Source organism: Pseudophryne corroboree, chromosome 5 (assembly GCF_028390025.1).
Source record: "Pseudophryne corroboree isolate aPseCor3 chromosome 5, aPseCor3.hap2, whole genome shotgun sequence".
NCBI lineage: Eukaryota > Metazoa > Chordata > Amphibia > Anura > Myobatrachidae > Pseudophryne > Pseudophryne corroboree.
This window is the reverse complement of record NC_086448.1, coordinates 695,164,188-695,189,896: the sequence shown is the minus strand read 5'-3', so window position 1 is coordinate 695,189,896 and position 25,709 is coordinate 695,164,188. Positions and strand designations below refer to the sequence as shown.

General features: G+C 46.2%; 1 protein-coding gene across 1 annotated transcript in view; it reads left to right on the top strand.

Annotated features, from left to right (window-relative positions):
* COPS5 (COP9 signalosome subunit 5) overlaps positions 1 to 25,709 on the top strand; it is an 83,597-nt gene that overhangs the window by 31,573 nt on the left and 26,315 nt on the right. Inside the window, exon 6 of the mRNA XM_063923865.1 lies at positions 11,009 to 11,120. Coding sequence (XP_063779935.1) covers positions 11,009 to 11,120 — 112 coding nt within the window. The remainder of the gene's footprint in view (positions 1 to 11,008; positions 11,121 to 25,709) is intronic.

The window sequence follows — 25,709 nt, the reverse complement described above, 5'->3', positions numbered from 1 at the left end:
TTTCTTTTTGAACTAACAATCCTTCAAAGAAAATGTTTACAGATAACATGGTTGTTAGATCGTGCCCGGTACTCGCCTTTGCTTGGTGATTGGGTTGCTATCGGAAATTTACACCTCCGTCTCAGTCATCAGGACCTTTCTGGATCCTTTCTCGACCTCACTGGTACTCTCACCGAAACGGACTGCTCTGGTCAACATCATGGTTAACGGGAAAATCCATATCACAGTCTCTTGGGGCAAGTCCATCTTACAGGAGGAGAAAAGAAGAAATTTGTAAAGGGGGTATAAGAAAACAGTTTGAGGGGGAGAGAACTTGTTACGATAATAAGTTCTCTCGTCTTGTTGTTCTTCTTGTTCTGCTGTCCTCTCAAAGGTGCTGTCTCTCAGTCTTCCAAACGAACATTCTGGTGATGCAATATTCCTTCCTAACCGGCGATCTTTCTGTAAGGAGAAAAAAATCTGGCATTACCATTGGTCCAACTGAGGGGTGACATACCATCTTTAAACCATGGAAACATGAGTGGGAAGAGAGAGACAACAAAAAAACAAAAGAGATAGAGAACAATTCATGTGCATATATACATTACATAACTCGACAATAACCACCAATGAGAAAAGAGAAACAAAACATTTTTAAACATTGTCAACATTAAGAAAACATTGTTAGCATTAGAAAAACATTGTCAGACTTATTAGGCTGTCATATCTATGTGTCTACTGGTCTCCTTGAGCAGTCCCTCCCCACCAGCACCTGCATTACTCCACTGTCTGTATCTGGCCAGAAATACATTGTGGCGGAGGTCATGCTGGGGTTTGGTAGACTTCTGCAAGGACCAAGTGGGTATGCAATGTGTGAATTCTTACCAATACTCGTCAGAGATGGGGATAGAGAGAGAGAGAGAAAAAAAAACATTTCACTGATACATTTACAACGTTTCACCTGGTCATTCCTGTGTCTTTCAGTGAATGACCTCCCAATTTATTAACCGTTACCTCAGGCTTACCATCAGTCCTAATGATCACCTTTCCTGACTATATATTATGGGTGTGGCCCAAAATTCTTCCTATATGATCCCTGATTATAATTTGGTGTGTCATAACTTTTGCTCATTTTCATGTCTAGGGGGTCTGATTTTATGTGGGTTATTACAGTTACTGGCATAATGCCCTTCTCTTCTACAATGATAACAAACCCTGGGCTTCCTCCAAGTGTCAGTGAAATGGGGTCTTGGCTGATTTGATGCCTCCTCAAACGTTTGGATGCTCATCACCCTCAACCGCTTTCCCTGTACCTACCTGATTCCTTGTATACCATGATTATGTCGTTGTCTAGGGGGTTCATATACCTTCTGTGAATCTTTGATCATACAGTTAGATCTTTCCTAGGATCTGGGTAATCAGACATGATTGATCTCAATTCTGTCCGGGACCAGGGATGGCGCATTGCACTGTCCTTGACGGGAATGGTTCCCTGATCGTCAGTCTTCCCATTGGGGACTGTGATCACCCTGACAGGACTAAACTCAATTACATCACCTTGTTTTGGTCTTATAATATGGGGTACATTTGTTTGTGCGTGATATAAAACATTGTACGTACCTGTGGACACGACCTCACCTGACCCTCCGTTAGGGGGTTTGATTATTGCCTTTACCAATTTGGTCGCGTCCACCTGGATGTCTTGTAGGATGGCTGCTGGAAGAGGTGCCGACATTGTTCTGGGCTCACTTTCTTGTTTGTATTCCTGAGGGAAGTTTGACATGGGGTGCAACTTGCATAGGTTAATAGTTGTACATTCAACAGTATTACAATAATCATTGTTACATTTATTACACTTATTCTTATAATCTATACTACAGTTGCTAAGAGCGTTTTTATTGTTCAACCCTGTGCTTTTCTCCGCAACCACAATCCTCCCTGATGCCATGTCTCTCTTCTCAAGATAAGAGTCAGAAAAGTCAATTGAATCTCTTTGTAATTCACCTTCCTGTTGCCCTAACTGCAAATAATCATAATGTTTACTTCGTCTCTTTGTTGGTTTTATGAGACATATCCTCCTCCTTAAATTTTGTAACACTTCTGGGCTGAAGCTACCTATTCTTGGGAATTTGTCCCTGTCTTGTACAGTCATTCTCTCCCATTCATCACATAAAACCTCTGTGTGACTTCCGTATTTTTCACACATGATGTATCTTGCCGACCCAACTGGTCGGTTCTCTGAATCAACCCGAACCGAGGTTGATCGCCCCCTACCTGAACAATTGGCCCCCATAATCTGCAGGTGTTGCTTACTACTCCTTTGATCTTTATATCACGGTCTTCAGCGAACCCTTACAGCAAACCAAATTATTCAAAATAGGCCGGCGGTGGCGGTTTACCGAGTACCCCACTCACTCGCCCACCTCGACCAATACGACCTGATCACACCGACATGGTGCTGGCGTACTCGATACAGGGCCCTACCAGAAAGAACCTTCTGTTTACTGGAACATATGAGGGTTACCCGCAGGACACTTACTCTTTCCAGTAAAGGTGGGGTTGTTAGATAGTTCCTGAGTGACCAGCGAACTTCCCTTTAAAAATAAAAAATTACACAAATCACGTCAGAATGTACAAATAGCGTTTGTGACCACTTTACTCTAATGGTATTAGGTCAGATTACTAACTACTGCACACAATTACGTGCGGTACAATCGTTCAGTACATAAGCACTACCTGTTATGTACTGAGAGATCAGTGGAATCGATGTTTCCGGCCGCGATTCCTTCAGCAAGAGCTTATGGCCTATATGGGTTCTGCACCAACCCCCGGGGTTGTGCCTCTTACCTTTATAGCGGACCTCTTTGTCTCCTTATGACCTCCTGGTCTTGTCTGTACGACCTCCTGGTCTGACCTCCTGGTCTTGTACTGGTCCGCTATACTCTAATGCTCAAATATTATTTAACCAAGGATGCCTCCTTAGCCACCGTGTATGTCACTTACACGTGTGTCCTACCCGATTTCTTTTGGTTCAACCTCTAAGTTGTATAAACTTGTATACAAAAACACTCACTCAACACATGTACACTTTCATTTATATATCTCTTTCTGCGCAGAAATTTTTCTTCAGCCCAGCTGTGTTACCAATTAGGAGCAAGATCTGTTAAACTAAATTTCAGATTTTTCCAAAAATAGACTTGCGTTATTTATCGCCTCTTGCGCTATTTACCGCTTAGCGCTAACCATCGCCTTTGCGTTAATTATCGCTTTGCGCTAAAATTTCAACTTTTCGTGATTTGAGCTACGTGGGCGTAACCGGACGCTCCGTTGCGTAATGCACGCTGCGTGCGTCTGCCTTTGGATTGCGTACGCTCTGTCCTTGTAAGCACACTTGTACACAGACCAAGTACGTTCACAGTAACACACTACACGTTTATCAATGTGAATGATCTTTAAGTGTAATCATTCACTATACACCACCCAAATCTCCCTTGTATTCTTAGGCGAGACTGTGTGCGTGCTTTACAAATTACCCCTTAAATGTATTACTTTTACACTTTAACTACCGAGTAGCAACAAATCTTTCTTAGCACGTTATCAATGCAAATGGCAAACAGGAAGGTGAGATGTGAAACTTACACAGATGAAAATGCAATTCTAAATTTAATCTAATAACATACATTGATGTAAGCACACGCATATAGATATTACATATAAGTACCAATCACTATTACCTATGATTGACTATGATATAGATTAAATAAATGCATTAAAAAAAAAAACATTAAATGATGATTTCTTCTTGACAGTGGATGGCTGATTGTTTCCTGAGTCAACTGAAAACCAGCCGCTCAGAAAAAAAAATAAAAATTTGACCTTCCCAAAATGGCCGCTGCTCCTCCCCCTTCCACCTCCATGAGGGTCACACAAAATGGTGGACAGACCATGCGGCCTCTTGTCACAAAGAAAGTCATCATTCAAAACTCCTAAAGTTATTCTAGGCCTGAGTGTGTAGTTGGCACCAAATTGAAATAAAAACCAGATTTTCAAAGACAATAGCGTACTGTTCTTACCTCCGGTCCCGGATTCCCTCAGCACCCTTTACTAAGCGAAACAGACGCTTATCCAATCAGCACTGCAAGGAATATGATCCCGCCCTTTGCTGATGGATAATGTCTGCTGATATTACCTAGCAGAGATATGTGAAGGACTGGACGGCCCCCAATTGACAATACTAAATTCTTTTGTCGTATAAACAACCCTTTATGAAGTCTAAGAACACTGTACGCTGTTTACTTAAGAAGTACCGTATGGGTACACTAGTTGCGTAACGATCGCTCAGCCGTAGGCGAGACGCTCAAGCGTCACATTCGCTCACGGCCCAGAGATCACAGGACAGCACGTTATTGGCTATGACTAGAGTAATGATTCGCTATGGCGTAGCGGACGCTCGAGACCACGAGGAGATCACCAGCGGCGCAGGCGCTCACAACGCTATACCTTTATGTCTAAACCTTATCAATGAAATACACAGAATACATTAATGTGAATACAGGGTGTAAGTGCAACCTTGTGTAACCTGACTAGCTACAAAGCTGCTTGAGCGTTACCGACGCTCAAGTGAACACTTAAAACTATAGAAAATACACAGATACTGGTTTAGGGTCCAAAGCCTATTAACTGTATTATATCTAATATACTTGTAAAAGAGAATCACAGTACAAATGATACACTACAATATAACAGAGACTACCTAACCAGATAACTACACAAGAAATACAATACAATACAATTACTATTTATGGGAAAATGGAAGGGGAAGAGAAGAAGAGAGAGATAGAGAGAAATGGCTCATGATAACATTAAATAAGAGACAACATGGTTGCAGATAAAACTACACATGTGAGAGACAATCGCTGCGCAGTTAGTCAATGCTGAATACAGCATGGGATGGAAGCTAGACTCCATTTTGAGAAAACTCCCATAATTCCAAAGACTGCACCACATGCCTGAAAGGGGGAGGGGAAGACATCCAGCAGCAGCCATTTTAGATTTGCAGGTCCAAACACATGGCACTCTACTACACCACAATCACATAGCAGAAAACACAAGACTCCATTTTATTCCAAAATGTCCAAGCCTCAAAACAATGCATATGTTCTGATTTTACAATTCCAAACCATCTAAATCACCTTTCACAATGTAATCCAACTTCCTAGAACCATCTCATAATTTCACATCCCAAACAACTTCAGTATCTCAATAACCAGAGCATATTCATCACAAGACCAGATCACAATGTAATTAACACAAACGTAACTGCATGGTGGTATTTATGATTAACAGGATATATAGTATAACTAACCAGCACAATCTATTTTAAATCTCCATAGGCAAACAAATACCACAAATACTATGCTACAGATTGTATACTGTTCCAATTCATCACAAACTTCACAGAGTATCCACAAACACCCAACAATCACACAACCAAGTTACAATATCCTATTTAAACCAGAAAGCAATCTGTCTGTTTCCTTATCTAGCCATGTGAAATTCAATACTTAGCCTTTAGTTTGGAGGATGTCCTGGGGATTTAGCCGCCATGCTGCTGGGTGCCAGGTAGCTGTGTGTGTGTGTGTGTGTGTGTGTGTGTGTGTGTGTGTGTGTGAGTGTAGCTACATTACATCTGTTCTCTGAGGCCACACCTGACCACTACCTTCCTGTTTGACCAGTACCTGGGGGAGGGGTCTTTCTTTCTCCTTTGTATTGAGTCACTATTCTCTTTGTATATGCTAATCAGGTTCAGCCCTGAAAACTTAGTAAAAGGTTGTCTTGAGCATCCATTGTTCTAACAATATGATCTTAGCTTTTATACATATAATCATATCTATCTGCTGCAATGTCCCACAACTTCACAACCAGCATCAAACTAACCCACACATCATTCTGCTTGCTTCAATACCAAACATGATGGGCACACCTGGTTCTGTTCAAATGATACGTATTCATGACATCAATTCATCAGCCAATTCTAAATCTCCATGATGTCTGGTGTTTGCTGTGCTCGCTGCGCATATTTGCAAGTATAGCGGCTTATATGTGTGCAGTTTATATGGTCTCTCTATGTAATATTTTTGACTTTGACACCCCAAAGGGCTGTGTGGGGTCCTGTCCTCAGTCAGAGCATTCCCTGTGTGTGTGTGCGGTGTGTCGGTACGGCTGTGTCGACACGTTTGATGAGGAGGCTTATGTGGTGGCAGAGCAGATGCCGATAAATGTGATGTCGCCCCCTGTGGGGCCGACACCAGAGTGGATGGATAGGTGGAAGGTATAAACCGACAGTGTCAACTCCTTACATAAAAGGCTGGATGACGTAACAGCTGTGGGACAGCCGGCTTCTCAGCCCGCGCCTGCCCAGGCGTCTCAAAGGCCATCAGGGGCTCAAAAACGCCCGCTCCCTCAGATGGCAGACACAGATGTCGACACGGAGTCTGACTCCAGTGTCGACGAGGTTGAGACATATACACAATCCACTAGGAACATCCGTTACATGATCCCGGCAATAAAAAATGTTACACATTTCTGACATTAACCCAAGTACCACTAAAAAAGGGTTTTATGTTTGGGGAGAAAAAGCAGGCAGTGTTTTGTTCCCCCATCAAATGAGTGAATGAAGTGTGAAAAAGCGTGGGTTCCCCCGATAAGAAACTGGTAATTTCTAAAAAGTTACTGATGGCGTACCCTTTCCCGCCAGAGGATAAGTTACGATGGGAGATATCCCCTGGGGTGGATAAGGCGCTCACACGTTTGTCAAAAAAGGTGGCACTGCCGTCTTAAGATACGGCCACTTTGAAGGTACCTGCTGATATAAAGCAGGAGGCTATCCTGAAGTCTGTATTTACACACTCGGGTACTAGACTGAGACCTGCAGATAGTGCTGCTGCTGCAGCGTGGTCTGTGACCCTGTCAAACAGGGATACTATTTTGCGAACATAAGAGCATATTAAAGACGTCGTCTTATATATGAGGGATGCACAGAGGGATATTTTGCCGGCTGGCATCCAGAATTAATGCAATGTCCATTCTGTCAGGGGGGTATTAGAGACCTGACACTGGACAGGTGATGCTGACTTTAAAAGGCACATAGAGCCTTATAAGGGTGAGGAATTGTTTGGGGATGGTCTCTGGGACCTCATATCCACAGCAACAGCTGGGAAGAAAATTTTTTACCTCAGGTTTCCTCACAGCCTAAGAAAGCACTGTATTATCAGGTACAGTCCTTTCGGCTTCAGAAAAGCAAGCGGGTCAAAGGCGCTTCCTTTCTGCACAGAGACGAGGGAAGAGGGAAAAAGCTGCACCAGTCAGCCAGTTCCCAGAATCAAAATTCTTCCCCCGCTTCCTCTGAGTCCACCGCATGACGCGGGGGCTCCACAGGCGTAGCCAGGTACGGTGGGGGGCCGCCTCAAAAATGTCAGCGATCAGTGGGCTCGCTCACAGGTGGATCCCTGGATCCTTCAAGTAGTATCTCAGGGGTACAAGCTGGAATTCGAGGCGTCTCCAACCCCCCCCCCCCCCCCCCCCCCCCGCCGTTTCCTCAAATCTGCCTTGCCGACAACTCCCTCAGGCAGGGAGGCTGTGCTAGAGGCAATTCACAAGCTGTATTCCCAGCAGGTGATAGTCAAGGTGCCCCTACTTCAACAAGGACGGGGTTACTATTCCACACTGTTTGTGGTACCGAAACCGAACGGTTCGGTGAGACCCATTTTAAATTTGAAATCCTGCAACACATACATAAAAAAATTCAAGTTCAAGATGGAATCGCTCAGGGCGGTTATTGCAAGCCTGGAGGAGGGGGATTACATGGTATCCCTGGATATCAAGGATGCTTACCTACATGTCCCCATTTACCATCCTCACCGGGAGTACCTCAGATTTGTGGTACAGGATTGCCATTACCAATTCCAAACACTGCCGTTTGGACTGTCGATGGCACCGAGGGTCTTTACCAAGGTAATGGCAGAAATGATGATACTCCTTCGAAAAAAGGGAGTTTTAATTATCCCGTACTTGGACGATCTCCTTATAAAGGCGAGGTCCAAGGAGCAGTTGTTGGTCGGAGTAGCACTATCTCGGGAAGTGCTACAACAGCACGGATGGATTCTATACATTCCAAAGTCACAGCTGGTTCCTACCACACGCCTACTGTTCCTGGGGATGGTTCTGGACACAGAACTGAAAAAAGTGTTTCTCCCGCAGGAGAAAGCCAAGGAGCTGTCATCTCTAGTCAGAGACCTCCTGAAACCAAAACAGGTATCGGTGCATCACTGCACACGAGTCCTGGGAAAAATGGTAGCTTCTTACGAAGCAAAAATTCCATTCGGCAGGTTCCATGCAAGAACCTTTCAGTGGGACCTCTTGGACAAGTGGTCGGGATCGCATCTTCAGATGCATCGGCTGATAACCCTGTCTCCAAGGACCAGGGTATCTCTACTGTGGTGGCTGCAGAGTGCTCATCTTCAAGAGGGCCGCAGATTCGGCATACAGGACTGGGTCCTGGTAACCACGGATGCCAGCCTTCAAGGCTGGGGGGCAGTCACACAGGGAAGAAATTTCCAAGGACTTTGGTCAAGTCAGGAATCGTCCCTACACATAAATATTCTGGAACTGAGGGCCATTTACAATGCCCTAAGTCTGGCAAGGCCTCTGCTTCAAAACCAGCCGGTACTGATCCAATCAGACAACATCACGGCAGTCGCCCATGTAAACCGACAGGGCGGCACAAGAAGCAGGATGGCGATGGCAGAAGCCACAAGGATTCTCCGATGGGCGGAAAATCACGTCTTCGCACTGTCAGCAGTGTTCATTCCGGGAGTGGTTAACTGGGAAGCAGACTTCCTCAGCAGACACGACCTACACCCGGGAGAGTGGGGACTTCATCCAGAAGTCTTCCAACTGTTGGTAAACCGTTGGGAAAGGCCACAGGTGGACATGATGGCGTCCCGCCTAAACAAAAAACTAGATATTGCGCCAGGTCAAGGGACCCTCAGGCAATAGCTGTGGACGCTCTAGTGACACCGTGGGTGTACCAGTCGGTTTATGTATTCCCTCCTCTGCCTCTCATACCAAAGGTACTGAGAATAATAAGAAAACGAGGAGTAAGAACGATACTCGTGGTTCCGGATGGGCCAAGAAGAGCTTGGTACCCAGAACTTCAAGAAATGATATCAGAGGACCCATGGCCTCTACCGCTCAGACAGGATCTGCTACAGCAGGGGCCCTGTCTGTTCCAAGACTTACCGCGGCTGTGTTTGACGGCATGGCGGTTGAATTCCGGATCCTAAAGGAAAAGGGCATTCCGGAGGAAGTCATTCCTACGCTGATAAAAGCCAGGAAAGAAGTAACCGCAAACCATTATCACCGTATTTGGCGAAAATATGTTGCGTGGTGTGAGGCCAGGAAGGCCCAACAGAGGAATTTCAGCTGGATCGTTTTCTGCACTTCCTACAGTCAGGAGTGACTATGGGCCTAAACTTGGGTTCCATTAAGGTCCAGATTTCGGCTCTGTCGATTTTCTTCCAGAAAGAACTGGCTTCACTGCCTGGAGTTCAGACATTTGTAAAGGGAGTGCTACATATTCAGCCCCCTTTTGTGCCTCCTGTGGCACCTTGGGATCTCAACGTGGTGTTGAGTTTCTTAAAATCACATTGGTTTGAGCCACTTAAAACTGTGGATTTGAAATATCTCACGTGGAAAGTGGTCATGTTATTGGCCTTGGCTTCGGCCAGGCGTGTGTCAGAATTGGTGGTTTTGTCATGTAAAAGCTCTTATCTGATTTTCCATATGGATAGGGCAGAATTGAGGACTCGTCCCCAGTTTCTCCCTAAGGTGGTATCAGCTTTTCACTTGAACCAACCTATTGTAGTGCCTGCGGCTACTAGGGACTTGGAAGATTCCAAGTTACTGGACGTAGTCAGGGCCTTAAAAATTTATATTTCCAGGACGGCTGGAGTCAGGAAAACTGACTCGCTTTTTATCCTGTAGGCACCCAACAAGATAGGTGCTCCTGCTTCTAAGCAGACTATTGCTCGCTGAATTTGTAGCACAATTCAGCTGGAGCATTCTGCGGCTGGATTGCCGCATCCTAAATCAGTAAAAGCCCATTCCACGAGGAAAGTGGGCTCATCTTGAGCGGCTGCCCGAGGGGTCTCGGCTTTACAACTTTGCCGAGCTGCAACTTGGTCAGGGGCAAACACGTTTGCAAAATTCTACAATTTTGATACCCTGGCTGAGGAGGACCTTGAGTTCTCTCATTCGGTGCTGCAGAGTCATCCGCACTCTCCCGCCCGTTTGGGAGCTTTGGTATAATCCCCATGGTCCTTACGGAGTTCCCAGCATCCACTAGGACGTCAGAGAAAATAAGATTTTACTCACCGGTAAATCTATTTCTCGTAGTCCGTAGTGGATGCTGGGCGCCCATCCCAAGTGCGGATTGTCTGCAATACTTGTATGTAGTTATTGCCTAACTAAGGGTTATTGTTGAGCCATCTGTTGAGAGGCTGTTATATTTCATACTGTTAACTGGGTATAGTATCACGAGTTATACGGTGTGATTGGTGTGGCTGGTATGAGTCTTACCCGGGATTCAAAATCCTTCCTTATTGTGTCAGCTCTTCCGGGCACAGTATCCTAACTGAGGTCTGGAGGAGGGTCATAGTGGGAGGAGCCAGTGCACACCAGATAGTACCTAATCTTTCTTTTAGAGTGCCCAGTCTCCTGCAGAGCCCGTCTATTCCCCCATGGTCCTTACGGAGTTCCCAGCATCCACTACGGACTACGAGAAATAGATTTACCGGTGAGTAAAATCTTATTATAACCTCCTGTGTACCTATCCCGGTGGGAGAGAACACGATAATGTAAATAAAAGTAGCAAAGTGATTTCTGATGATTGCAAGCAATATATGATAATTTTATGCTGACTTTCCGTTTCATCGATTTCTAAGGCGTCGTTTGTTTTGTCCTTATTAAGGTATTATGCATTGGAGGTCACATATTTCAAATCTTCTCTTGACCGCAAGTTACTGGAGCTGCTGTGGAATAAGTACTGGGTGAATACACTAAGCTCGTCCAGTCTTTTAACTGTAAGTGATACACATGGTAAATCATACTTGTATAATTTACAATTAGCCAATTGCATCAACCACAAACTTTGTATGTACTGTATGAATGAATGGCGAAAAATTTTGCACACGTGTTCTCTGATTACGTTTAGGAAAAGGCATCTAAATGCAGTCTATCTTGTTTGTTTTGGCCGTGTATGTATGCAAGCAAAAGCCTTCACACTTTTTCAGCAAGATATTGGTCACTTTGACAGATTTTAGGAAATAGGTATAAGAATGTAACTGAAAACAAACGTACTTGAAGAGTAGGCAGGGCTGTGGAGCAGGTAAGCCAAACTTTCATGTCTGCTAGAGGAGTCTGAGTCAAAGGTTTGCCTTACCAACCCTAAGGGTAGATGAAGAGCAGGAGAAAATGGTTTTCCCCATCTTCTCTCTTCTGCGGCTAGACTTTAAGGAGAGTTGGATGCAAACAGAGTATCAAAATGCATAAAAAAATGTAGTATTTTTGCAACCATTAACCATATTCTCATTCTATAGGTATAGATTCTTCCCCACTAGGGGGCGTAGTTTCAGTGTGACAACTGAAAATCCTAAAAATCGCAAAACACTCTGGAAATACATTACAGAAAATGAGCTACAGTTGCAACTTTTCACCGGCCTTTGTAGTAGAAATTTACACGTACGCTGTGTCCTCACTGTACTCAGGGCCGTCTTAACAGCATTGTAGACCTGGGTTGTGGGAGGAAACTAAAGTACCCAGAGGAAACCCATGCAAACACAAGGAGTACGTACAGACTCCACACACACAGGTCCCTGGTAGGAATTGCAATGGTGACTAGTGTTGAGAGGCAGCAGAGCTCTCCATAGTGTCACCGTGCTGCTCTTTTCAGCATTTATTGAACTACAAATCCCAATATATACACAGTGTTATGTGACAGGTTGCGTAGCCTGACATACATGGTTTAATACATTCCGCTATACACCCTGAATGACATGATTATAGATAATAAAATAACACAAGTTCTATTACCCAATCTACGACCAGTTGCTGAATTGAGTGCAGTGATCGCACTGATCCAAAAAAAAGTGGGTCCCAGGGACCCCTCACTTTCAAAAATTGGGGTCCTAGCGGTCTTTTTCTGGGTCCCATCGGAATGATGAATCTTAATCTTGTTTGGACACTACAAAAGTGTTGCAAGGTGGGGGGATGGGGGTGACAGTGCTGCTGGGCTGTGTAGCATGCAGAACACCCTGCACCAGAGCTGTAACTAGACATTTTGGTGCCCTTAGGCAGAAAGTGAATTGGTGTTCCACCTTACTAGAATGTAAAGTATAGGCGAGGCGCACCGCTAAATTTGAGGGGCGTGGCTTCATGCAGAAGGGGCGTGACCACATAATAGTGCCAATTCACATTACACCACACAGTAGCGCCGCTTATACAGATTGCACCAGGTAGAACCTCCTATACACACTGCACCAGGTAGAGCACGTTATACATATTGCACCAGGTAGAGCACATTATACATATTGCACCAGGTACAGCACGTTATACACTTTGCTCCAGGTACAGCTCGCTATACACTTTGCTCCAAGTAGAGCACATTATACACATTGCGCCAGGTAGAACACGTTATACACATTGCACCAGGTAGAGCACTTTATACACATTGCACCAGGCAGAGCACGTTATACACATTACGCCAGGTAGAGCACTTTATACACACTGCACCAGTAGAGCTCGTTATACGCAATGCGCCCGGTAGAGCACGTTATATACATTGCACCAGGTAGAACACTTAAGACACATTGCACCAGGTAAATCAAATATAAACATTGTGCCAGGTAAAGCACATTATACACAATGCACCAGGTAGAGCACGGTACACACAATGCGCCCAGTAGAGCATGCTACACACATTGCAGCAGGCAGAGCACGTTACACACATTGCTCCAGGTAGAGCACGCTATACACATTGAAGCAGGCAGAGCACGTTACACACATTGCTCCAGGTAGAGCACGCTATACACATTGCAGCAGGCAGAGCACCTTATACACAATGCGCCAGGCAGAGCACGTTCTACACAATGCGCCAGGCAGAGCACGTTCTACACAATGCGCCAGGCAGAGCACGTTCTACACAATGCGCCAGGCAGAGCACGTTCTACACAATGCGCCAGGCAGAGCACGTTCTACACAATGCGCCAGGCAGAGCACGTTCTACACAATGCGCCAGGCAGAGCACGTTCTACACAATGCGCCAGGCAGAGCACATTCTGCACATTGCGCCAGGCAGAGCACGTTCTACACAATGCGCCAAGCAGAGCACGTTATACACAATGCACCAGGCAGAGCACGTTATACACAATGTGCCAGGCAGAGCACGTTATACACATTGCGCCAGGTAGAGCGCCGAGCCACACTGCACCAGGTAGAGCGCCTAGACACACTGCACCAGGTAGAGCGCCGAGACACATTGCTCCAGGTAGAGCGCCGAGACACATTGCTCCAGGTAGAGCGCCGAGACACATTGCATCATACCCCGGGCACACACACACACAGCAGCTACCCACCACACACCCCGTACGCGCTCACACACACAGCATCTGCCCACCTTATACCCCGGACGCGCACACACAGCATCTGCCCACCTCATACCCCATGCACACACACAGCATCTGACTGTCTCATACCTGGGGCACACACACAGGAGCTGTCACCTCATACCCTGGGCACACTCAGCAGCTGACCACCTCATACTCCAGGCACACACACACAGCATCTGCCAACCTCATAATGCCCCCCCCCCCCAAAACAACCCGGACACACAAGCAGTAATTGACCATCTCCCCTTGTACCCCAGGCACACACACACTAACTGGCCCCCTCCACATACACCCCGCAACAGTGCAAGCACCTCCTCGCTGGCAGAGCCCATATGGCAGGCACGGCGAGAGCCGGCAGCCAGAAGTCCGTTTACAGCAGCGCGGAGACCGGAATGGCGGGAGATGTACACTGCACGCACGCTGGCCGGAGCTCAGAGCGGCTGACAGGAGCGGCTGGGAAACTGACGAGGCGGTGCGCTCAGTCCATGAGCACGGGTGCCGTTAGCGGAGGGTTCAGGCAGCAGCGCCAAGTCTGTGATGAATCAGCGCCTCCGCGGTGCTCACCTTCTCCCCCCACAGTCACAGGAATCAATCACTCACTTAACAGGAAGTGATTGGCTGATGCAGCAGAGCGCGTCCCCGGGGACTCGCCCATTTCAGAAAAGTGAGTCACCTTCCCTCAAAATCGGGTAAAATACGCGCTTTTGCGATCACTGGAGTGTCAGTGCCACCTTCCTCCGCGTAGCAGGTGTCTCAGCTGCCTCGGACAAGGCTGTATTCGTGTTACAGCACACCAGGGAAGCAGGAAGTGCTTTTCCCCTGATGCACTGAACCTGGGTTTCTCATGGCATAAAGGCACCCTCTGTACTTGCAGCATGTGCCATGGGAGGGTCATAAGGTCAGTGGCCAACTAATTTTTGCTGACCTTGGCTGTAGGCCAGTGCACAACTTATTGTTTTACCCCATTCCAACATTCTCTATTATGCTTCTGTATTTTGACAGTATAGAGATCTTTGATTAATTTAAAGTAAATGCCCGTTTGTACCTTTTTGAAATACTTTTCTCTGACGTCCTAGTGGATGCTGGGAACTCCGTAAGGACCATGGGGAATAGCGGCTCCGCAGGAGACAGGGCACATCTAAAGAAAGCTTTAGGATCACCTGGTGTGCACTGGCTCCTCCCCCTATGACCCTCCTCCAAGCCTCAGTTAGATTTTCTGTGCCCGACGAGAAGGGTGCACACTAGGGGCTCTCCTGAGCTCTTTGTGAAAGTTTTAGTTTAGGTTTATTATTTTCAGTGAGACCTGCTGGCAACAGGCTCACTGCATCGAGGGACTAAGGGGAGAAGAAGCGAACTCACCTGCGTGCAGAGTGGATTGGGCTTCTTAGGCTACTGGACATTAGCTCCAGAGGGACGATCACAGGTTCAGCCTGGATGGGTCACCGGAGCCGCGCCACCGGCCCCCTTACAGAGCCAGAAGAGCGAAGAGGTCCGGAAAAATCTGCGGCAGAAGACTTTCCTGTCTTCAGATAAAGGTAGGCGCACAGCACCGCAGCTGTGCGCCATTGCTCTCAGCACACTTCACACTCCGGTCACTGAGGGTGCAGGGCGCTGGGGGGGCAGCGCCCTGAGACGCAATAAATCGTTAGAAAACCTTTTATGGCTAAAATAAATGCATCACATATAACTCCTGGGCTATATGGATGCATTTAACCCCTGCCAAAACATACAAGAAAACGGATGATAAGGACGCCGAGAAAGGGGCGGAGCCTATCTCCTCAGCACACTGGCGCCATTTTCCCTCACAGCTCAGTTGGAGGGAAGCTCCCTGGCTCTCCCCTGCAGTCACTACACTACAGAAAGGGGTTAAAAAAGAGAGGGGGGCACAAATTAGGCGCAGTATAAACAATACAGCAGCTATAAAGGGAAAAACACTTATATAAGGTTATCCCTGTATATATATAGCGCTCTGGTGTGTGCTGGCAAACTCTCCCTCTGTCTCCCCAAAGGGCTAGTCCGGTCCTGTCCTCTATCAGAGCATTCCCTGTGTGTGTGCTGTGTGTCGGTACGTTTGTGTCGACATGTATGAGGAGAAAAATGATGAGGAGACGGAGTAGAGTGTCTGTAATAGTGTTGTCACCCCCTGGGGGGTCGACACCTGAGTGGATGTACTGTGGAAATTGCGTGACAGTGTCAGCTTTGTATAAAAGACAGTGGTTGACATGAGACAGCCGGCTACTCAGCTTGTGCATGTCCAGACGTCTCATATAGGGGCTCTAAAGCGCCCGTTACCTCAGATACAGACGCCGACACGGATATTGACTCCTGTGTCGACTGTGAAGAGACAACCGTGATTTCCAAATAGGGCCACACATTGCATGATTGAGGCAATGAAAAAAGTTTACACTTTTCTGATAATATGAATACCACCAAAAAAAAAAAGGGGTATTATGTTGGTGAGGAAAAACTTCCTGTAGTTTTCCTGAATCTGAGAAATAAAATGCGTGGGTTTCCCCCCGATAACAATTGATAATTTCTAAAAAGTTATTGGCAGTATACCTTTTCCCGCCAGAGGTTAGGGTGCGTTGGGAAACACCCCCTAGGGGGGATAAGGCGCTCACACGCTTGTAAGAACAAGGGCTCTACCCTCTCTTGAGATGGCCGCCCTTAAGGATCCTGCTGATAGAAAGCAGGAGGGTATCCTAAAATGTATTTACACACATACTGGTGTTATACTGCGACCAGCAATCGCCTCAGCCTGGATGTGCAGTGCTGGGTTGGCGTGGTCGGATTCCCTGACTGGAAATATGATATCCTAGATAAGGACAGTATATTATTGCCTATAGAGCAATTAAAAGATGCATTTCTATATATGCATGATGCACAGCGGAATATTTGCCGACTGGCATCAAGTATAGGTGCGTTGTCCAATTATACCAGTAAAGTGGTCAGGTGATGCGGATTCCAAACGGCATTTGGAAGTATTGCCTTAAAAGAGGGGATGTACCCCAGGTCGCCTCTCAAAATAAGACGCCATATTATCAGGCGCAGGCCTGGTTGGCAAGCGGACAAAAGGGTTCCTCTTTTCTGCTCGTGACAGAGGGAGAGGAAAATGGCTGCAGAGATCAGCCAGTTCCAAGGAACAGAAACTCTTTTCCGCCTCTGCCAAGCCCTCAGTATGACGCTAGGGCTTTACAAGTTCAGGCACGGTGGGGTCCCGTTCTCAATGAATTTCAGTGCGCAGTGGGCTCACTCGCAAGTAGACCCCTGGATCCTTCAGGTAATATTTCAGGGGTACAAATTGGAATTCGAGACTTATCCCCCTCGCCGTTTCCAAAGGTCTGTTTTACCGACGTCTCCCGCTGACAGGGAGGCAGTTTTGGAAACCATTCACAAGCTGTATTCCCAGCAGGTGATAATCAAGGTACCCCTCCTGCAACAGGGAACGGGGTATTATTCCACACTATTGTGGTACCGAAGCCAGACGGCTCGGTGAGACCGATTTTAAAATCTAAAATCTAAAATCTTTGAACACTTGCATACAGAGGTTCAAATTCAAAATTGAGTCACTCAGAGCAGTGATTGCAAACCTGGAAGAAGGGGACTACATGATGTCTCGGGACATCAAGGATGCTTACCTTCATGTCAAAATTTACCCTTCTCACCAAGGGTATTTCAGGTTATGGTACAGAACTGTCACTATCAGTTCGGACGCTGCCGTAGGGATGGTCCACGGCACCCCGGGTCTTTACTGAAGTAATGACCGTAATGATGATATTCCTTCGAAGGAAGGGAATTTTAGTTATCCGTTACTTGGACGATTCCCTGATAAGGGTAAGATCCAGGGAACAGTTGGAGATCGGTGTAGCACTATATCAGGTAGTGTTGCGGCAGCACGATTGGATTCTCAATATTCCAAAATGGCAGCTGGTTCCGACGACTTGTCTTCTGTTCCTAGGGATGATCCTGGACACAGTCCAGAAAGAAGGTGTTTCTCCCGGAGGAGAAAGCCAGGGAGTTATCCGAGCTAGTCAGGAACCTCCTAAAACCGAACCAAGTCTCAGTGCATCAATGCACAAGGGTTCTGGGTAAAAATGGTGGCTTCCTACGAAGCAATCCCATTCGGCAGATTCCACGCAAGACTTTCCAGTGGAACCTACTGGACAAATGGTCCGGTTCGCATCTTCAGATGCTTCAGCGGATAACCCTGTCACCGGGGACAAGGGTATCCCTCCTGTGGTGGTTGCAGAGTGCTCATCTTCTAGAGGGCCGCAGATTCGGCATTCGGGACTGGGTCCTGGTGGCCACGGATGCCAGCCTGCGAGGCTGGGGAGCAGTCACACAGGGAAGGAATTTCCAGGGCTTATGGTCAAGCCTGGAGACCTCTTCATATAAACATTCTGGAACTAAGGGCCATTTACAATGCCCTAAGTCAAGCGAAACCCCTGCTTCAGGGTCAGGCGGTATTGATCCAATCGGACAACATCACGTCAGTCGCCCACGTAAACAGACAGGGCGGCACGGGAAGCAGGGGGGCAATGGCAGAAGCTGCAAGGATTCTTCGCTGGGCGGAAAATCATGTGATAGCACTGTCAGCAGTGTTCATTCCGGGAGTGGACAACTGGGAAGCAGACTTCCTCAGCAGACACGACCTTCACCCGGGAGAGTGGGGACTTCACCCAGAAGTCTTCCACCTGATTGTAAACCGTTGGGAAAAACCAAAGGTGGACATAATGGCGTCCCGTCTAAACAAAAAACTAGACAGATATTGCGCCAGGTCAGGGGACCCTCAGGCAATAGCGGTGGACGCTCTGGTAACACCGTGGGTGTACCAGTCAGTGTATGTGTTCCCTCCTCTGCCTCTCATACCAAAAGTACTGAGAATCATAAGAAGGAGAGGAGTAAGAACTATACTCGTGGTTCCGGATTGGCCAAGAAGGACTTGGTATCCGGAACTTCAAGAGATGCTCACGGACGAACCGTGGCCTCTACCTCTAAGAAAGGACCTGCTCCAGCAGGGGCCTTGTCTGTTCCAAGACTTACCGCGGCTGCGTTTGACGGCTTGGCGGTTGAACGCCGGATCCTGAAGGAAAAAGGCATTCCAGATGAAGTCATCCCTACCCTGGTCAAGGCCAGGAAGGACGTAACCGCAAAACATTATCACCGCATTTGGCGAAAATATGTTGCGTGGTGGGAGGCCAAGAAGGCCCCTACAGAGGAATTTCAACTGGGTCGTTTCCTCCATTTCCTGCAAACAGGACTGTCTATGGGCCTAAAATTAGGGTCCATTAAGGTTCAAATTTCGGCCCTGTCGATTTTCTTCCAAAAGGAACTGGCTTCAGTGCCTGAAGTTCAGACATTTGTAAAAGGGGTACTGCATATACAGCCTCCTTTTGTGCCTCCAGTGGCACCTTGGGATCTCAATGTTGTGTTGAGTTTCCTAAAGTCACATTGGTTTGAACCACTCACCACTGTGGACTTAAAATATCTCACATGGAAGGTGACGATGCTGTTAGCCCTGGCTTCAGCCAGGCGTGTGTCAGAATTGGCGGCTTTATCATATAAAAGCCCTTATTTAATATTTCATTCTGACAGGGCAGAATTGAGGACTTGTCCTCAATTTCTACCTAAGGTGGTTTCTGCATTTCACATGAAGCAACCTATTGTGGTACCTGCGGCTACTAGGGACTTGGAGGATTCCAAGTTGCTTGACGTGGTCAGGGCCCTGAAAATATATGTTTCCAGGACGGCTGGAGTCAGAAAATCTGACTCGCTGTTTATCCTGTATGCACCCAACAAACTGGGTGCTCCTGCTTCTAAGCAGACGATTGCTCGTTGGATTTGTAGTACAATTCAGCTTGCACATTCTGTGGCAGGCCTGCCACAGCCAAAAATCTTAAAATGCCCACTCCACAAGGAAGGTGGGCTCATCTTGGGCAGCTGCCCGAGGGGTCTCGGCTTTACAACTTTGCCGAGCAGTTACTTGGTCAGGAGCAAATACGTTTGTAAAATTCTACAAATTTGATACCCTGGCTGAGGAGGACCTGGAGTTCTCTCATTCGGTGCTGCAGAGTCATCCGCACTCTCCCGCCCGTTTGGGAGCTTTGGTATAATCCCCATGGTCCTTACGGAGTTCCCAGCATCCACTAGGACGTCAGAGAAAATAAGAATTTACTTACCGATAATTCTATTTCTCGTAGTCCGTAGTGGATGCTGGGCGCCCATCCCAAGTGCGGATTGTCTGCAATACTGGTACATAATTATTGTTACCAAAAAATTCGGGTTATTGTTGTAGTGAGCCATCTTTTATAGAGGCTTCTCTATTATCATGCTGTTAACTGGGTTCAGATCACAAGTTGTACAGTGTGATTGGTGTGGCTGGTATGAGTCTTACCCGGGATTCAAAATCCTTCCTTATTGTGTACGCTCGTCCGGGCACAGTATCCTAACTGAGGCTTGGAGGAGGGTCATAGGGGGAGGAGCCAGTGCACACCAGGTGATCCTAAAGCTTTCTTTAGATGTGCCCTGTCTCCTGCGGAGCCGCTATTCCCCATGGTCCTTACGGAGTTCCCAGCATCCACTACGGACTACGAGAAATAGAATTATCGGTAAGTAAATTCTTATTTTTTTTATTTTTTTTTATGGCATCATGTTTTGGTAGCTCTACAAATGTGTGTGTGTATATAATGTATATTTGTTTTCTCTTATGCTTATGTAGTATAAATAATGGTTCACTAAATGTAATCCCTTACTTTACTGCCATAATTGTAGAAATAATATGTAACCTCTGCGTGAATTTAAGTACCATTATCCCTAAGATGTGAATTAGTCCAGTGTCACTAGTTTCGTTAAACGTACGAAGATCTATGCAGAAAATCCCTAACGAGACGGGAGATGAAATGTTTTATTCTGGATATATTCTCCACCTCACTACAACTTGTCCCCTAGTTAAGTGAATAGAATAATTTTGAGAAGCTGTTTAATTAAAGTCTATTTTTGAAATTGCAACATAGATATATTTGCGGCTTTGCTATAGGTGTAAAAAGACGATTTGTTTTCACATTTTTACTTGTACTTCACTGACCTGTGAGGAAACCCTTCCATTCCCTGAAATATTGGTACTCCCGGTGGTTGGAGGCATTGCGTTCTTTACTTATGTGACACTTGCACACAGATGCGTATTCTAGCACAGACTGTCGGGACTTCTTACTCCACAGTAACTGATTCCATTGACCATTATGAGCTGTGACCAGGTTACTTTTGGTAGCAGTGGTAGATGTGTCAGCGTTTCGTGTCGGCACTTGCCACTGGTAATTTCTTGTGGTTAATGGAGTCCAGTTACTGTTTGCTCCGATGACTGATACCACTGTTAGTTTCAGTGCAGTGCATATCATAAGGAGATTTTGTTTTCTGCAGTATTTCTGAGGGTATAACAAATCTCCAAAGATTCCATGTGCAAATAGTACATTATTGACTGAGTAAGCACCTGTCTTTACAACTAAATATTGGTGCGATTGCTCACTCTTGCTGCAGCTTATTGGAATCTTTAAATAGGAACAAAGCCTAAAACAAAGAAAAGTGTGTTTAACCAGGTGATTGATTTATATTGAAAATGCATCTCATTTGTATGCATGTAATGATATATTTATGTGGTTGGTCTGTTCTTTTATCAGCTATTTTATTTTAACAATCTGTAGCAGGGGCTCCCAACCACAGTATTCAAGTGACGCTAACAGTCCAGGTTTTAAGTATAGCCATACTTGAGCACAGTTGGCTTAACTAGTACCTTCCTCAGCTGTTTTGATTTTCGCCTAAGCATGGATATCATTAAAACCTGGACTGTTAATCTGGCCATACACCTAAAGATTTATCTGTCAGATCTGGCTGGTTGGAATGAAAACCTGGTAGTGGATGAGAGCAAATGACAATTACAATTTGCTCCCAAACACTGGAAAATGGTCAGACAAATTGGTTACATCCATTTGATTTAACCAATTTGTCTGAACTACTTTTTTGTCAGTTTTACGGCGGGGCCGCGCATCGTTAATCGTTGGTGCCTACACACAGAACGATATTAACGAGTTCTCGTTCATTTATGAATGAGAACGTTCATATCGTTCTGTTTTATCTGCCAGTATGTAGGGCCCATTAGATTATCTGGCAGATCTTTCTGGCTGGACCGAAAATCTGGTAATGTGTGGCGAAAAAATTACAATTGACCATTTGATTCCAAACAGTGGCTAACAGACACAAATGGGCATTCAGAGAATTTGGTTAAATCAATTTGATCTAACTAATTTATCTGAATGACCATTTGTCCATTTTCCGGCTCCTGGGAGCAAATGCGTTATTGTCATTTGCTCCCATACATTACTAGATTTTTGCTCCAACCAGCCAGATTGGCTAGATAATCTAAACGTGTGTAGGCCCTTTAAAGGGCCTTACACACTACCCGATCCCCGCCAATGCTGATATTGGCGGCGGGGGGGGGGGGGGCGGGCATCGGGAAGTGCATGCACACTTGCCGATGCGGCCGGGACAGGCAGCGACGGCTGGGGGTATGACGGCCATGCTGCCTCTACAGCATGGCTGTCGTTAGCGAGGACCTGCCTCGTCCGTACATCGTCAACGACATTTAGTGTACACACTGGACAAGATTGTGAACGATCTCTCTCAGATCGGCCATTCTGAGCGAGAGCTTTCAAAATCTCGTCTAGTGTGTTTGGGTCTTATGATTGATTATCTGTCCCATCTGACTGGAATGAAATCTGGTAAAGTATGGGACAAATGACAGCTCACCATTTACTACCAAATACTGGAAAACAGACAAAAGTGGACGTCCAGACATATTGGTTGTATCAGTTAGATTTAAACAATTTGTCTGAATGACCATTTTTGGCTGTTTGTTCCATTTTCTGGCGTTTGGGAGCAAATGGTTGATTGTAATTTGCTCTCATACACTACCAGGTTTTCGTTCCAACCAGCCAGATTGGACAGATAAGCTTAAGGTATGTAGGTCCCTTTTATAATGTGTATCTAACTTTAGTTTGCATTGAGGACCAAAGTTAGGAATCCGTGGTCTACTGGTACCAAAAACATGGCAGTTTATTTGCTTCAATTTTTCACCAAGCCCATACAGCTATAGTGTTAGCTGCTTCTGTTCTCTTTAACACTTCTATATACAAAAATCTGCAGGTTAATTGTGTAGTTTTTGTCCAAAATATTCAGTGTATATTGCAGACTTTGACTATTTTGGAATAAAACCTGCTCCTGTGGGAGAACATGTTGGTTCCTTATATATAATTAATAACATTGGGACCACATGTAGTTCTGCAGTAGGCATGCACAAGTTATGCCTGTGAAGTCCATTGAAAAAATGGGCTTCACTTTGGGCTCCGCTTGTTGTTCTTATACTTGTATGCTGGACAAGTGTACAAGTGAAGTGGTTTGGGACATTATGATCCCTGGACAATTGCAGCTTGTGTGGCCAGCAAAACACTGGAAGAGAAGCTAAGGGTAAACATTCCGCACAATGTGTGTTTATGGGCCGCTACCTGTAAGGGCTGGTAAATATGGGTAATCCTTTTCTGGTCCTTGCCTGCACCTCTTGGCCTCCTACATTGCAGTGTATTGGTGTGCTCAGACAAGCCAAACAACATTAGAGATTTGTGTTCTGCTGAAACCTGAAGGAGCGACGGCGGCATTTAGAGCTATGTTTACTGAGCCTGTTGTGGTCACTGCAAATGGTTCTAGGCTTGCAGAGTGATTGGATTACTTATCTTGGTTAGATTGATACTTGTTAAATAGTGTGTGCTTAGCAATGCTTTTTAACACACCTAATGTACACTAATTTCTCGGTAAACAACATGCTGAGACTACTTATGTTTCTGTGACCAGTGAAACACGCACGTACCCATGTACCCTTTATGGCACATCATTAATATTTAACATTTTCTATGCACTACAGTGACCTGGGTATAAGCAAAGGATATCCTTATATTCGGGGAATAGTGATGTCACATGGGCCTATGTGATTGTTATTAAATTGTTTTCTCGCTACTTGAAACTTTTTTTGTAGTTTAAGCTATAACATTTCCTCTACAGTAATAGGTACAGTATGGCCAAATGTATTTATATAATGTATCATTTTCTATAGTAAAATGTTTCCCTTATGAGGACTCATTACCACGCAGATTTAAGCTGTAAATTAATTAAACCCAGTGTATAACGAAGTAGATAGGATATAATGTAGTAGGGTAGTGTAGCTACTCCTTTCTTGACCTTAACTTGTTAGGGAATGATCTGAATATAGAAATAAAGACATATTGGGTAAGGGCACGGTAATAAGGTAATGTAGTATATCAAAGGTGCTTATCTTGAGAAACTGCAGTCATGGCTCCTGCAAAGAAATGTCCCATAGGGGTTCTGGAAGGCTCTCAATGGATCTTTTAATGGAATAAAACGTATACCTCTAGGCCAGTGCTGTTCAACATGTGGCTTCCAGCTGCTGTGGAACTACAAATCCCAGCATGCACTGCTTTTTTTCCCCTGGCTGGACATAATACAGTTGTGGTGGGGCATGCAAGGATGAGTAGTTCCACAGCAGTTGGGGGGGGCCACATGTTGAATACACCTGCATTAGGCAGTATTATATCAGTTAGCAACGAAAATGAGCAAATCATTAGTAAGTTTATTAGACACAAATGATTACAAACTTGTACAGAGATTACCTATCTGACGCAGCATCTTCAGTGATCGCCAAAAACGCGCTATGGTGTGTATTTTACCCAAGAATTTATGGTGGGTACTCAAAAATAAAAAAAAACCGGGGTCCTTCAGGACGCACTCTGACCAGCAGCGCTGTCCTGCGCTGTCAGTCAGTTTCCGTCTCCACGGCAGCAGAGGGAGGAACTTGGAAGGGGAGGAGACCATGGAGAGTGTGTTCTCCCACCCTGCCTCACCGTCTGCTCTGCGCGCACATGACAGGAGTCAGCCTGCTGTGTGCGCCGTAGCTGGGGCTGTGACCTCCGCGGCAGGTGAGGAAATCCACGGTGCCCCTCCGGTGAGCTACAGGAGCCAGACTGCGGAGGAAGCAGAAAGATGCCAGCAGTAAGTTGCGGGAACCGAGGCGAATGCGGGTGCTAGAGCATGAGGGTGATATTGGCTGGAGAGGAGTAGGGGGAAGCTCCTGCAGGACCAGACCTGCCCTGTTCATTCCCTCTAACCTGCCACTCTGTATTTTAATCGGCTCCTCTCACTCCGAGGACTAGACTCACCCACTTCTTACCCTCCATCATGTCACCTGATACCCTGTCGGAGCTCCACAGGGCACATGAGCAGGGTAGTACTAGAGGGATGTAAGAACTGCCGCCCCCCCCCCCCCCCCCCCCTTTCTCTGACGTCCTAGTGGATGCTGGGACTCCGTAAGGACCATGGGGAATAGCGGCTCCGCAGGAGACAGGGCACAAGAATAAAAGCTTTAGGATCAGGTGGTGTGCACTGGCTCCTCCCCCTATGACCCTCCTCCAAGCCTCAGTTAGATTTTTGTGCCCGAACGAGAAGGGTGCAGGCTAGGTGGCTCTCCTGAGCTGCTTAGAATAAAGGTTTAATTTAGGTTTTTTTATTTTCAGTGAGTCCTGCTGGCAACAGGCTCACTGCATCGTGGGACTAAGGGGAGAAGAAGCGAACTCACCTGCGTGCAGAGTGGATTGGGCTTCTTAGGCTACTGGACATTAGCTCCAGAGGGACGATCACAGGTACAGCCTGGATGGGTCACCGGAGCCGCGCCGCCGTCCCCCTTACAGAGCCAGAAGAGACGAAGAGGTCCGGTGAAATCGGCGGCAGAAGACAATCCTGTCTTCAGACTAAGGTAGCGCACAGCACCGCAGCTGTGCGCCATTGCTCTCAGCACACTTCACACTCCGGTCACTGAGGGTGCAGGGCGCTTGGGGGGGAGCGCCCTGAGACGCAATATAAATGATAATACCTTAGGTGGCAAAAGAATAC